This window comes from Microtus ochrogaster, chromosome 22 (genome assembly GCF_000317375.1).
Source record: "Microtus ochrogaster isolate Prairie Vole_2 chromosome 22, MicOch1.0, whole genome shotgun sequence".
Taxonomy (NCBI): domain Eukaryota; kingdom Metazoa; phylum Chordata; class Mammalia; order Rodentia; family Cricetidae; genus Microtus; species Microtus ochrogaster.
In genome coordinates this window covers 18,236,150-18,249,912 of record NC_022023.1, presented here as the reverse complement: position 1 = coordinate 18,249,912, position 13,763 = coordinate 18,236,150, and the positions used below count along the sequence as shown (strand labels likewise).

The 13,763-nt window shown below is 43.1% G+C and overlaps 1 protein-coding gene across 2 annotated transcripts in view; it reads left to right on the top strand.

Moving 5' to 3' along the window:
• Akap13 (A-kinase anchoring protein 13) overlaps positions 1–13,763 on the top strand; it is a 269,674-nt gene that overhangs the window by 247,487 nt on the left and 8,424 nt on the right. For both annotated transcript variants that reach the window (XM_026784275.1, XM_013350228.2), the window contains 7 exons: positions 4,551–4,627; positions 5,407–5,588; positions 5,729–5,811; positions 6,527–6,721; positions 10,096–10,257; positions 10,881–10,951; positions 11,405–11,449. In XM_026784275.1, the coding sequence (XP_026640076.1) occupies positions 4,551–4,627; positions 5,407–5,588; positions 5,729–5,811; positions 6,527–6,721; positions 10,096–10,257; positions 10,881–10,951; positions 11,405–11,449 (815 nt within the window). The remainder of the gene's footprint in view (positions 1–4,550; positions 4,628–5,406; positions 5,589–5,728; positions 5,812–6,526; positions 6,722–10,095; positions 10,258–10,880; positions 10,952–11,404; positions 11,450–13,763) is intronic.

The window sequence follows — 13,763 nt, the reverse complement described above, 5'->3', positions numbered from 1 at the left end:
TGTCTGTCATTTTTCTCTAAAGCAAACTAGATCATTAAAAGTAACTTGTTCATTTTATTATTTCTCAATTTTCATCAGTCACCTACAATAAGTTAAGGAAGTTAAGCATTTTTGTTTTTAATTATTGAATACATCTTACTTTTAGGAAAGTGACCGGTTTCATCAGAACTTTACTAGGTTGGCATCCTGCCTCTGTGGGCTCTACCCTCAGCAGCTGCTGGTGTTCCCGCCACAGTCCTGGACTAAGTGAGCTGAGGAGGTGGAACAGGCCATGGGTGCGCTGATGTCCCAGTAGCACACTGAGATGAGAAGGAACATTTCCTTTCCCGTCTCATCAGGAGCGATGCCATAGGTCTTCAGTCAGAGCACTCAGGTGCTTAGCCTATTATGTCTGCTTAGGACAGTAGTACAGAAGTCCCCTCCAGGCAGCGGACTTCAGACCTACAAGAAGAGGGTACTTCTGTAGTGTGGTGGGTGCCAGAATGAAAAGGGAGCATGAGTGGCCGTGGAGGTCAGTCTTGAAGAATGAAGAGAAAAGTATTGCTGGAGGAAATGGAGTTGGGAGAGCCTGGAACCCCAGAAAGTTAAATCATCAGGACTCCCAGTCAGGCTGAAGAGAGTGATAGGAGAACCTGCTGGGGTCCAGCTGCCAGAGATGCCTGCCACACAGTGAGGAGCTGGCTCTTGATGTTCTTGCTGGTTGTGGGCATGGAATAGGCTTACAATGAGAGGGTATCACATGGACAAGGGATGAGTTAGGTGTTTTGTGGTTTGGGGTTTTTTTGTTGTTTCGTTTTTCAACACAACTGGGAGTCATGTAGACTAGGACATCGGAAGTGGCAAAGGCATTGGAACCGTCACCACCAGTGCCTGGACAGCAGTGGAAGACATGGAAATGGAGCATGGGATAATGTTCCCGTGTCCCTCACCACTGATCAGGAGTGTGTAGGATATCCTGTAGTGAATTAAGGTGCTCCTTCCTTCTAGTCCTCACAGCTCTGTGGTGGTCTGAGGATGCTAGCCCAGACCTCTTTCCACACCACCCCTTTGAGGCTGCCTTTCAAGCAGACTGGCAGCTCAGAAATACCTGTCCTTCTCATAAGGACCTAGGTTTGCTAGAACTGCTGTTGCCTGGAGCCAACGCTTTATTCTCTTCCTTTACATGGCAGCTTATTCTGAAAATAAAAACAAATGGGTTCCAGCTGTTGGAATAAAGCTGTGGTCAAACCAATAGCAGAACAATAGGTTTCTGGCTGGAAATGCCTGCACTGGGGAGAACGGGTTGCTATTTAGTCTTTTTCACACCCCCGTGAACTCCTGCCAAGAACAGCCAGTACTGTATTGAACACCCCGTGGAAGGGGTAGGATTGTTATTTCTCTGATCCATAACACTGATCATAAACCTCAGGATCCAACAAAGTTGAAACTTAAGCTTTTCGAACTTATTTTTGGCAGGCACCTGAATTATTTTAAAGTAAACTTAAAATAACTTGTCAAAACTAATGATAGTGCATGGAAAATTACTGCTGTCTAGCCTGAAAATTGAGACCTCCTTTGCTTCTGTTTGCTGTGTAGCTTTGTAGGAAATTCTAGTTGTGGCAGAGGTGTGCATAAATCTGTTTCCCAAGGAGCTATAGGCTCTGCTTTCCGAAGGGAGAAACGTGTAAGGGTAGGCTTGGTAGTTCTGAGTAGCTGGCTAGGAGATGTGCATTGCCCTCAAGAGAACAGAGGAAAATGGCCCTGTGCATGCCTAGAGGACTAGTCAGATCATGAGTTGGTGAATTTTTTTGAAGTTCCTGGATCCAATTAAAGATGTTTGTTTTGTTCCATTTCTGGGGTGACGATGGTGATAGAATCTAGATCTGCTGGAGTCTTAGGCACCGCTCAAGTACACGTCAGTCTGATGGTTTTGGTTTTTATGTGTCATATTCTATATTCTACAGTTTAGACTTAACTTAGTTTGACCATAATTTAGACAAAACGAATTGTGTTGCCCTACATATTTCTTAAATTAATTTTTTAGCATACGAAACAATAGGTTTCATTATAATATTTTAATACAACATACATGGTTGTTTGCTCCACCAGCACCTCCTGCTGGTCCCCTTCTTGCCCCAAACTGTGTTTCTTCACCTTTCATGTTCTATATTACAAATAATTAAATTTACATCTACATGTGAGAGGAAACGTGATATTTTACCTGGCTTACCTCCCCCATTTATGCACTCTGGTTCCACACGTGGTTTTGTTTTAATGGAGTGGAAGAGAGCTGAATTCAGTTTTTCCTATGAAGCTAGAGTATGTCTGTGCAAGTGTTTAGTTTCCGTTCAGTTGCTGTGATTAAAGACGCTCTGAGTAGAAGCAGCAGTGGGGAGGAAAGAGTGTACTTGGCTGACACTTCCAGGTCACAGCCCATCACTGAAGTACATCAGGAGAGGAACAAAGGGCCCCAAAGAAACACTGGATGCTGATTCACATCATTTGTTCATGGGCTCCTGCTCAGCTAGCTTTGTTACATAGCCCAGGATCACCTTCCCAGAAAATGGTGTCACCCACACTGAGCTGAAGCCTTCTACAACAATTAATATTCAGACCATTCCCCTAAACATGACCATGGACCTCTTGATCTAGGCAGTGAAGGCTTTCTTCTCAGATGATGCCAGGCTGTGTCAGGTTGACAGTTACGCTATCTGTGATGGGGTGAGATGGGGGAGTCTTAATCTTTTGCTTTAAAATGTCTCTGTCCTGATTTTGAGGGGTAGCAGAAAAGAGAATGTCAGGTATCCCAGACTAATCACAAACTCAGCTGAGAGTCACCTTGAACTCCCCCAAGTGCTGGGGTTAACAGGTGTGTATCACCACACCCTGTTTTATGCAGATTTGGGGAGTAAACCCAGAGATTAGTGTGTGTGAACCCTCCAGTCTTGTTCACTGTGAGGATGGAGAAAGTCTCTGCTATACATCCCTTCTGGGTACTTTTCTGGCTGCCGTTTCCCATTAATATTATGAGAAATTGGGAAAGATTACAAACAAACTGTGGGCTATGAGTGTAGCTCAGGTGGGCTGCTTACCTATCGTGCATAGAACCCAGAGTTTCCTCTCCAACATTGGCGGGGGGTACTGAAGAATATTTCCTGGAGTATGTTGGTAAAGGTTGCTCGTTACTTAACACATTGGTTGAATTGTACCCTCTTTTTTTTTTTTTAATTTTGAGACAGACTTTCTCTGTAGCTTTGGTGCCTGTCCTAGAACTCGCTCTGTAGACCAGGCATGCCTTGAACTCACAGAGATCCACCTGCCTCTCTCACCTTCATTCTTAAATAAGTATTTTATACTTAAAACTTTGCCATACAGAATAATGGCTTAGTTGAGCAGTCACCTTTTGAGTGACTTTCTGTGAGTATATTAAGACCTGAATTCAGATCTCCAGAACTGATATAAAAGCCAGATACAGTGATGCACACTATAACCTGGGCAAGAGGGGCAGCAAATAGAGACAGGAGGATCCCCAAAGCTCACTGACCTATCCAGTGACCAGTCCTATCCACTGACCAGTCCAGCCAAAAATGGCAAGCTCCAGCCAGGTTCAGTAAGAAAAACCCTGTTTTAACAATAAGGTAAACAGTGGCTGGAGAGGTAGGTGGCTTAGTAGCACTTGCTACTCTTCCAGAGGTCCTGCCTGAGATAATTCCCAGCAACCACATGGTGGCCCAAAGCCATCTATAATGAGATCTGGTGCCCTCTTCTGGCATGCAGGCATACATACAGGCAGAACACTGTAGAAATATTAAGTAAATAAATCTTTTTTAAAATTAGGTAAAGAAAAAAAAAACAAAAAATTAAGGAGTAATAAAGGAAAATACCCAAAGTCAACTCTGGAAGGCACAAAAGTTGGCTTGCTCACACACACACACACACACACACACACACACACGCACACACACACACTGCAATGCAAAATATATCTTTTCAGGACTGATCACTTAAGCTTTTCTGAGGCAAGGCTTATGGTGATGTGCCTAAAATGCCTCTAGGGTAAAAAGCAGTTATTTGCTTTGCCAGTAACTTTGTATATGCTTGAATCCTCTGTTCTGTGGGTCAAGTCATATCACTCAAAACATCCCAGGAAGGTGAAGCTAAAAATAACACATTGATTTACAGGTATGAATTACTCATTTCTCCGTGTTGTAACATTGTAAAGAGATCCGTATTGTTGGGGTTTGGGATTTATATTTTGTCGTCTTGTTTCTAAGTGAGAAATCTGGGGTTTCAGTATATGTAACTATTATTATACTTACCACTGAAAACAATAGCTGTCTTAAGGTTTGTAAAATGCTAGATAGCATAGTTTATTAAGGATAACAAAATAACTATAAACACTTTAAAGATAGAATAAAATACCTCTAAAACTCCAGTGGTCAACTCTGAATCCTGCAGAATTACAAAACTGTTGCAGGGGGTGGGTGTGATCTCAGACACAGTCACTGTGCATTGCTACACCAGTTTGATGAACGGCTTCTCTCCTTTTCTCTCCCACTTCTACTTTGCAGAGGTTCAAGCAGTTCTCCTCACTGACATTTTAGTTTTCCTTCAAGAAAAAGACCAGAAATACGTGTTTGCATCCTTGGTAAGCTGAACTGTTTCTCTCTTCTGTTTGAAATAAGTCATATTCATGCCAGCTAGTTTGGGTATAAAGTCTAACCAGCTAGCATCACCATGTCTGTCATACAGCTGTGGCTTACCTGCCCACTGAAAACCACCTGACTCACAGAGATCCCTAGGATCGATTCCTCACGTGCCCTTGTGGTGTTTTGTTGTTTTTCCTTCCCACTGCAAAATTATTTTTATGTTCCTTCACAATCCTGTTGAAGCCGGGCAATGGTGGCGCACGCCTTTAATCCCAGCACTCGGGAGGCAGAGGCAGGCGGATCTCTGTGAGTTCGAGACCAGCCTGGTCTACAGAGCTAGTTCCAGGACAGGCTCCAAAGCTACAGAGAGACCCTGTCTCGAAAAACCAAAAAAAAAAAAAAAAATCCTGTTGAATGCCCAAAACACTTGATGATTTGATCACACTAGAAATCCACTTGTGGAATGTGTCTCCCAGATTCATCATGCAGAAAACAGAAGTTTAGTGGCCATGTTCCTCTAATCTCCAGTGTGGATCTCTTGTTCACATTTGAGGTGAATGATGAAATGCTTATCTGAAAACTGAAGGGGTTTTCTGGAAAAGGATTAAATTGATTTTATTTTTTTTCGTGCATTTTTTTGTTTTGTTTTGTTTTTCGAGACAGGGTTTCTCTGTTTTTCGTGCATTTAAAGCTGTCTGAGCTTACCTCAAGTTAGAGTTGTCTTCAAGAGTGAGTGTACTGCATGCGTGTCTTATGTTTGCCTCTCTCCTCTGTCCAGGACCATAAGTCAACTGTGATCTCCTTAAAGAAGCTGATTGTAAGAGAAGTGGCACATGAAGAGAAAGGTCTGTTCCTCATCAGTATGGGAGTGAAAGATCCAGAGATGGTGGAGGTCCACGCCAGCTCCAAAGAGGAGCGGAATAGCTGGATTCATATCATTCAGGATACAATCAACTCCCTGTAAGTGAGACACCAAGACCCGCCCTTTCCTCCCTCTTCGTACCTCTGTGTGACTTCATGTGCACAGGGCAGTGACACGTGACTGACGTCTTGGATGGTTTGTTTGTTTCATCTGGCTTTCTTTATTTTGGCTATGTTAGGAACAGAGATGAAGATGAAGGGATTCCTAGTGAGAATGAAGAAGAAAAGAAATTGTTGGATACCAGAGCCCGAGAGTTAAAAGGTAAAATCTTGGAAATGGCATTGAACTGTCTCAGTCAGCTCAACTACAGAAACAAATAGTTTCCAAAGGAGAATGACATCAAGAATAGTCTAGTGGTACTGGAGAGATGGCTAAGCAGTTAAGAACACTGGTTGCTGTTCCAGAGGATCTGAGTTCAATTCCAAGCACCTGTCTATAACTCCCATTTCAGGAGATATGGTGCCCTCTTCTGGCCTCTGTGGGCACTGGGCATGCATGTGATGCACAGACCAACATGCTGGCCCTATACAAATAAAAATGGATAATATAAATATATATAAATATTAAATAAATAGCACTGGGGAATATGAATTCTCTCCTCTTGGTTCTTTGGACAAAGTTCTTGATCTCTGATTCTTTGTCCTTGGACAGTGGGGACTTTATCCATGCCTTGTCATAGAGAATTCGCCACACTTTATAGTCATGTCTAAGGTTAAAATGAGGAAGATATTCTCCAGTTAGTCTCATCTACTCTTTGCAGTCCCTGGCCTTCTCTCTTGCTGTGTTCACAGATGGACTGTGAGATGGCTCAGGGAAGGGGGCTCACTGTGCTGGCAGAAATGCTGGTGCTCGCAGGAAAGAACCCTTCTTCTGTCATGGGCCTTTCCATAACCACCACTAGGTGGTGCTCACCTCTCAGTCATCTTGTGTTCCCTGGCTCCAGACAAGTCAGGTGGTTTCTCCGTTTGTCCTGCAGAACAACTTCAACAGAAGGACCAGCAGATCCTCCTCTTGCTGGAAGAGAAGGAGATGATTTTCCGGGACATGACTGAATGCAGCACTCCCCTGCCTGAGGATTGCTCCCCAACGCACAGCCCAAGAGTCCTCTTCCGCTCCAACACAGAGGAGGCTCTCAAAGGAGGACCGCTGATGAAAAGTGCAATAAGTGAAGGTAATTCACACACAGTATTGCTATCTCTGTCCTGTCCTGGAGAGATGTGCACACTAATGTCCCCTGCCAGTGTCTGCTGTTGCTATCAAACTTCAGTATAAAAAGCTTCCCAGTATCGCTGTAGTTAAATTGTCAAGTAAACATCCCTTACAGTCACTACCCAAGCTAAGAAATAAACGTGGCAGACACCCTAAAAGCCTTTGCATGTCCCCATCACCCTTAACTTCCTCCTAAAAGAAGCAGCTGCCCTAACTTGTATCAATAATCACTTAAGTACTTTCCCCTTTTTTATTTTTAAAGTTACATTAGTGTGTCTGCTGTGCACATGCATGTGTGGGTATACAAAGCCCATGATGTGCATAGAAGGGTTATGAAGGTAAGAGGACAGCTTGGGGCATTAGGTCTCAGAGAACAAACTCAAGATCATCAGGTGTGGCTCCCGTATACCTACTGAGCCATCCTGCAAGCCTGCCGTCCCCATCCTCGCCATGCAGTTAATCTTTGGGTTAGCTGAGCTTTTGAAACCACTGGTTGGATTTTTCCATATAGCACTCTGTTCTCTAGGTCTGTCAGTCACAGCTGGTTTCAGAAGCTGAATTTCTCAGACTTGGTGTATTTCATAAGATGTGTTCCTATGGTGTTGAGTTCAGATCAGGAACTTAGTTCTTTTTCTGTGACATAGGGACAGTGGGATAAAAGGATGAATCCTGCAGGGGAGGGGCTCTTCCTTTTGGTGCCAGTCTTCAGTAAACTGGTCTGTCTGGATCCTCCGGTAGGACTTGCACTGTTTTGCACGCGTTGTTATGAGGCTGCAGCTGTAGCTCAGAGGTAGAGCTCTGCATGCGTGAGAGGCCTTGTGTTCAGTACCCAGCTCCAAAATTAGCTGCTTATGGATTCATGGATTTAAACATAGTTGATGGGTTCTAGGTCACCGAGCAGTTCTTAACCTCATATAAAGCGCAGTGTGTATGTCCCCCCCCTGCCCCGACCCTCGTTTTCTTGTGGCTTCTGTCTATGGCATGGTCACAGTACAGAGCTTGCTTGTGTAGCTAAGCTTTTCTTGGTTGTTTGCTGTTCCATTCATTCCTTTGAGAATTCTGGTGAAAAGTATTTTAAGATCATTATTTAGGACCTGGGAATTATTGTCATTGCTTTGAAATTTTTAGTCATTACTCTGTTGTCCTTTTCCGTGGACCGAACTAGAGAGGGGCTTCAATAATGTAAATTCACATGAATGTAGCTAAGCAAATTATGGATTACAGGTTGCCATATATATTTCCTAATCACTTAGACATGTCTGTGTCCTTTCCACTAAGGAATATTCCTTCTCTGGGATACATTATGGAATTAGGATATCCTCTACTGGGTCAGTGAGTAAAGGCACCTGCTGCAAAACCTGATGACCTGAGTTTGATTCCTAGAAGCCATACAATTAAAGAACCAACTCCCGCAAGTTATCCTCTGGCCCCCTCTCCCACATGCACGGGCCACCCTCCACATACGTGTGCTCTCGTGTGCACGCACGCGCGCGCACACACACACACAGAATGTTTTTAATTAAAATACATTAAAAAGAATATCCTATATTAATGTCTTATTTCAGTGTTAACACTGGTACTTGTATAAGAATAATACTGCTGTTCCTGCCAGCACAGTTCCACATACAAGGCTGTATCACAGTCTCCATTCCTTCTTAAGAACTGTGTCTGCGTGTCTCATCTGGAGCTTCATTCACACTCTGCTCCTCGCGTGGCCTGTAGTATTGGTTCTTTAAACACATGCTTGTAGAGCCCCATCCTTACGTCAGTGTCCTCAAAGCCATCAAAGTGCTATTTCTGTCTTCTTTATTGATTCCTGCTCTTTCTGCTCGAAGGATTCTTTGGATATGAAGTCTTTGGCTCATATTTTCTTATCTGAGTTTGTTAATTGTTCTCATGTCGCATCATTTCCCATCATTCTTAGAGGGTAGTAACCACATGATCTGTCTATATAAGTCACATGTTCCTTGCTTAGGAGCCCAAGGGGTGTTTTTTAACTCCAAATATTTTTACAAAGTATACTATATGGTTGGTTGTTGTGGGGTTACTGTCTAACATGGTTACAAATATTTTCAATTTCAGGAAAATGTTCTTGAATTGCAATTCTTTGTATTTCCTCTGTTCTCTGACTTTGGTTTTCTTCCTCAATCATGCACCTTCCTTGCCCTACAGTCACTATTTTCCACTTTTAATGATCCTCTACCTACTAAGCCATCTTCTGTGGGGTACCTTGCTCTTAATGTGTTAGTTCCATTTGACTTTCTATGACTATTTTTCCTGCCTGTTCTGAGTTTCACTTGTTCTACTTTTCTAGTTTTTTAAGCTAAGGCCCTGTTATGGAGACCACCCTGCCCTCCACCTGCATCTGTGGCCTCGGTCTGCCGAGCTGAGATAGCAGAGGTGCTACTGCATCAACCTTGTTTTCTCTAATCTAGACTTAAATTCTTCTGTGTTTTGCATCGTTTCCTTGGTGTGTTTATCTCATTTGTTTAATGGAAACACTTTCTGCTGTGCTCCAGTCTATAGAAAGTTACATTCTTGTTTACCACCTCTTTTCTTTATATGGCATTTGACTTCAGTATTTTTTAGTTCATTTTTTTCCATGAAATTTTTTCTTTCAAATACTGGTTTTTTTTTGCTGGGCTTTGTAGCAGACTCCTTCAGTCCCAGCACTCAGGAGGCAGAGGCTGGCAGATCTCTGAGTTCAATAACATTGATCTACCCTTTCTCCCCCCGTCCCCCAAAAAAAGCTAAGGGGAAAAAAATTGACTCAAGCACCTTTTTTAATTATATTTTTTCTATTGTTTTTATGCCTTATTAAAATGATGGTGCTTGTTAAGAGATATTTTTTTTCTTTCTGCCTCTTATCCTGTCTGGACCTTCTTTCTCACTCACCCCTGTTCCTCTCCTGTTCTTCTTTCCCCACAGACCCTGCCCTGGGGAAAATCTCAAGTTAGCAGTTAACTTAAATTAGAAGATCTAGATGCTTAGGCTGCTCTGGCCCCTGGTACCCACCTGCTCCTACTAGTTTTATTTGCTGTTCTCACACTGGCTCACATTTCCAGAGGCCTTTCCACTGCTTTGGCTCTACTTCTAGAACCCATACTCCTCCCAGTCAACTACTCCGCCTTCCTTTTCGCCTGCGGATTTTTCAGGCCCACGGATAGAAGCCTGGAATTAGTCTCTACGTTTCCAGTAGAGCCCCCTAGGCAGGAAAATTTACCTATTCTTTGGGATGTTCTGATCCAGTCTGTACATATCACATGTTGCCATGACATTTTTTCCTCTTAATGAAAGATAGATATCCACATGAGTGTTTTGTTTGCTTCACTCCAGTGGAAATCCTCCAGGGTTTGGTGAGTGGAAGTCTCGGCGGCACACTTGGACAGACCATCAGCAGCCCTGTTGAGCAGGAAGTCATGGCTGGCCCTGTTTCCTTGCCCCGGAGAGCAGAGACCTTTGGAGGGTTTGACTGTCATCAGATGAATGCTTCCAAAGGTGATCCATCTATTATCCTTTTGCAGCACACAGTCTCCTCTGTCCCTTCAGTAAATGTCTTCAGAAGAGTCTCAGACACTCAGGAATTCCTGTGAGAACCATGTTCATTATTCCTCAACTGAACTAGCTATGGTCAGAGGTCTTGAGCATCTCTAATGTGAAAAGTTGATATCCATGCTGCTCCATAGTTCAGAACTTCCTGACATGTCACACTGCAAACTCCACACTTGGGAAGTTGCACTGAGAACACAAAGATGCTCCAAACATTGTATACCATTATCTCCAGGCTGTGTGCAAGTGTCTGTGAGACATTCAATAGACAAGAGTCTCAACTGCCAATCATCTAATTATTACACATATCCAAAAATCTGAAGTTCACACTCTTCTGGTTCCAAGCATCAAATAAGGGGTACTAAGCTGTGTTTGGTGGTTGTTTTGTTTGGTTTGGTTTGGTTCTGTTTGGATTTTGTTTTCTTACTCTCCGTTGGTGAAGCTATGACTTGTGGCCGAGTACCACCAAGTGGCTCCCTGTCCTCTTTTTTTATTTCTGGTATTAATAGGATTCAGAACTATTATACCCCTAAGCTATCTATATCGTTTTCATTTGTTTGTGTTTTGTTTAGGAGGTGAGAAAGAAGAGGGTGATGATGGCCAAGATCTTAGGAGAACAGAATCAGACAGTGGTCTGAAAAAGGTAAGATTTCCTAGAAAAGCACTCTTATATGTGAACCTCCTTGGACTTCATCACCCTTTCCTTGATCTGGCTCAGGAACCAGCTTGCCACTTGTAATGAAATCTCATTTTCTAGGGAAAGCACACTCTTAGAGCAAACCATACAGTTGAGAGGCCCATGTTGTTGGTGCTTTGGGCCCCCTGGCTTCAAGTGTCCTCTTTACACACCCTGCTCTGCTGTGCTCTCACGGGACCGGTTTTATTAGACAGCCTGTTTAATGCCCCGTGACATCGTGATCCTGCTTTACAGGGTTTTTTAGTTAAAAAACAGTTCAACTTTTTGTCATGCCCTCCAGGGAGATGCTATGGTAGAAAAAGTGGAAATCCAGAAGTACATGTAACTTAGAAATGCATTGAGTATAGTCTCTACATCAAGAGTTTCGTTTTTAAATGCATTTTTGTTGTTATTTTATAGGGTGGAAATGCTAATCTGGTATTTATGCATAAAAGAAACAGTGAGGTAAGGATTCCATGAACTATTATTGAGTTTAGAATATCTTTGTTTTGTTGTTACAAGTCTCTTGTGTCTTTAATGTTTTATAACTAAGAAGAACAGCTGTGCATTCCCTTCAGTGAGTGTTATACACTGTGAATGAAGACCTCTCTCTCTCTCTCCCTCCCTCCCTCCCTTCTTCCCTCCTTTCCTCTTGCTTGCTTTTGAGACTGGGTTTCTCTGTATAGTCCTGGCTGTCCTTGAACTGGCTCTGTAGACCAGACTGACCTTGAACTCACAGAAATCCCTGCGCCTGTCTCCTGAGTTCTGGGATTTAAGGCAAGAGCTACCACAACTGTATGTATAGCTTTGTCTGTACAAGAACTGGGGAGCCCCCTTAGTGCCTTCAGCCTGGGCCGGCTGGCTAGAATTTGTAGCAGCTTCTCCTGTAGAGTAAAGGATCCCAGTGGCCACTAGTCTATAGAGTATGGGAGTTAAATTCTCCTTAGTAATTTCTTATTCTTACTGAGTTTGCCTCTTTGAACACTTCCTTTCCTACACAAGGGAGCCTGATAGGGAATTAGACCCTGGGAATGTAGGCTTTGGTTGCTCCCTGGAGCACTGCCGTCACTGAGCCCCACCTCTGAGGCCTGTTGGACTCAGTTTCGGGGTCACTGCTGTCTCCTAGACGAGTGCTCATGCTGAGCCTTGCTTTTGTGTATCCTGCACATTTGAAACCGTGCTTTTTAGGCTGTTTCTCACATTTCATTCTTCTTTGTGCTTATTATCTTAAACCCCTGGGAGTTTTGTTTTGAAATTTTAAACTACTTCCTCCTCCCTATTCCCCCTCAAAAAATCCACAGGATGTTGTTTTCTGTTTGTTGGCAGAGGAGGTTGCTGAGGGACTCACCCTGATCTAACCAGGACCCGGGCCCTGTAGGCTGCTGTCTCTTGAAATGAGCTCTCAGCTGATTTCTTCTATTTGGCAAGGTCCCCTGTACTTAGTGAGGAAGTCCGTGGGAAATAATGCTCCTGGCCCTCACACTGGGACTGCACAGCTGCAGTCCGCAGGCTTCTGCGCCTTCTGTAAAGATTTCAGTGTGAGCAGTAAGAAAGAATTGGCAGAACTAAGCTTGGTTTAGGTATTATAAAAAGAAAAACGTAAAGACTAGTAACATAAATCATCTAAACTTAAGTATAACCCATCACTGAAGAGTAATGACTGTTAGGTGTCTGTGTCTGCCCCTTTCCCATCCATCTCATGGTCATGTGCGACCGTCCAGAGATCTCTCAGTGCATCAGAGGCATTTTCCCCAGACTCAGGAGCACGATCTGTGCTCAGTAAGTGCATGTTAGCTATGTCTGTCAGGTCTAGAGTGGATCTTTCTGGTGGTTAATCCCTCTTCCACTCTTTTGCACATTACGCTTATTACATGGCTCTTTGATTTTCCTCACCATATGACTGCATGTAGGAGCTGCGGTGTAGCCAGGCGTGCGTATCTTCTTTTTACTTTCACCAGCACTGAGCACTACCATTTTTAAGTTGACATTTTGTTGATTTGATAATTTCAAACAGCATTTCTTAGTTTGTGCGTGTATGCTCTGTGGATTGAGCCGGAGCCTCAACCACTGAGCTGTGCTTCGACTCCCTGAAAGCTTTTCAGTGTTTCATATAATTAACTATTTGTATTTCTGTCCTGTTTCTCAACTAGGATATCCCGATATCCCTTATTTCCTTCTCTACTTTCTTCTAATTCTTTCATGACTTTTTTCTTTCTTTTTTTATTTTATGTTTTTAGGTACTTTGCATGCTTGTATGTCTGTGAATATATGCAGTACCTGTAGAGGCCAGAATAGGTCAGATACTGGAGTGACACAATTAGAAGCTGCCATGTGGGTGCTTGGAATCAAACCCAGTGTTCTTACCCACTGAGCCATCTCTCTAGCCCTTATACTTGTAATTTAAGTGGGACATATTGTATTTTTGTTCAGTGTGTATATGAACCAAAGTTCTTTTTAAATATTTATTTATTTATTATGTATACAGCATTCTGCCTGCATGCATGCCTGCAGGCCAGAAGAGGGCACCAAATCTCATTACAGATGGTTGTGAGCCACCATGTGGTTGCTGGGAATTGAACTCAGGACCTCAGGGAGAACAGGCAGTGCTCTTAACCTCTGAGCCATCTCTCCAGCCCCCAGGGTGTCCTTTTTAAACTTTGAAGTATATACTGTTTTTATGTCAACCAATTTAAAAAGTGGAAGCTTTGTGTCGCACCTTTTAATAGATGCGTGCACACGTGCACACTCACATATCTTTAGTCTTTTTTTTTTTTTTTTT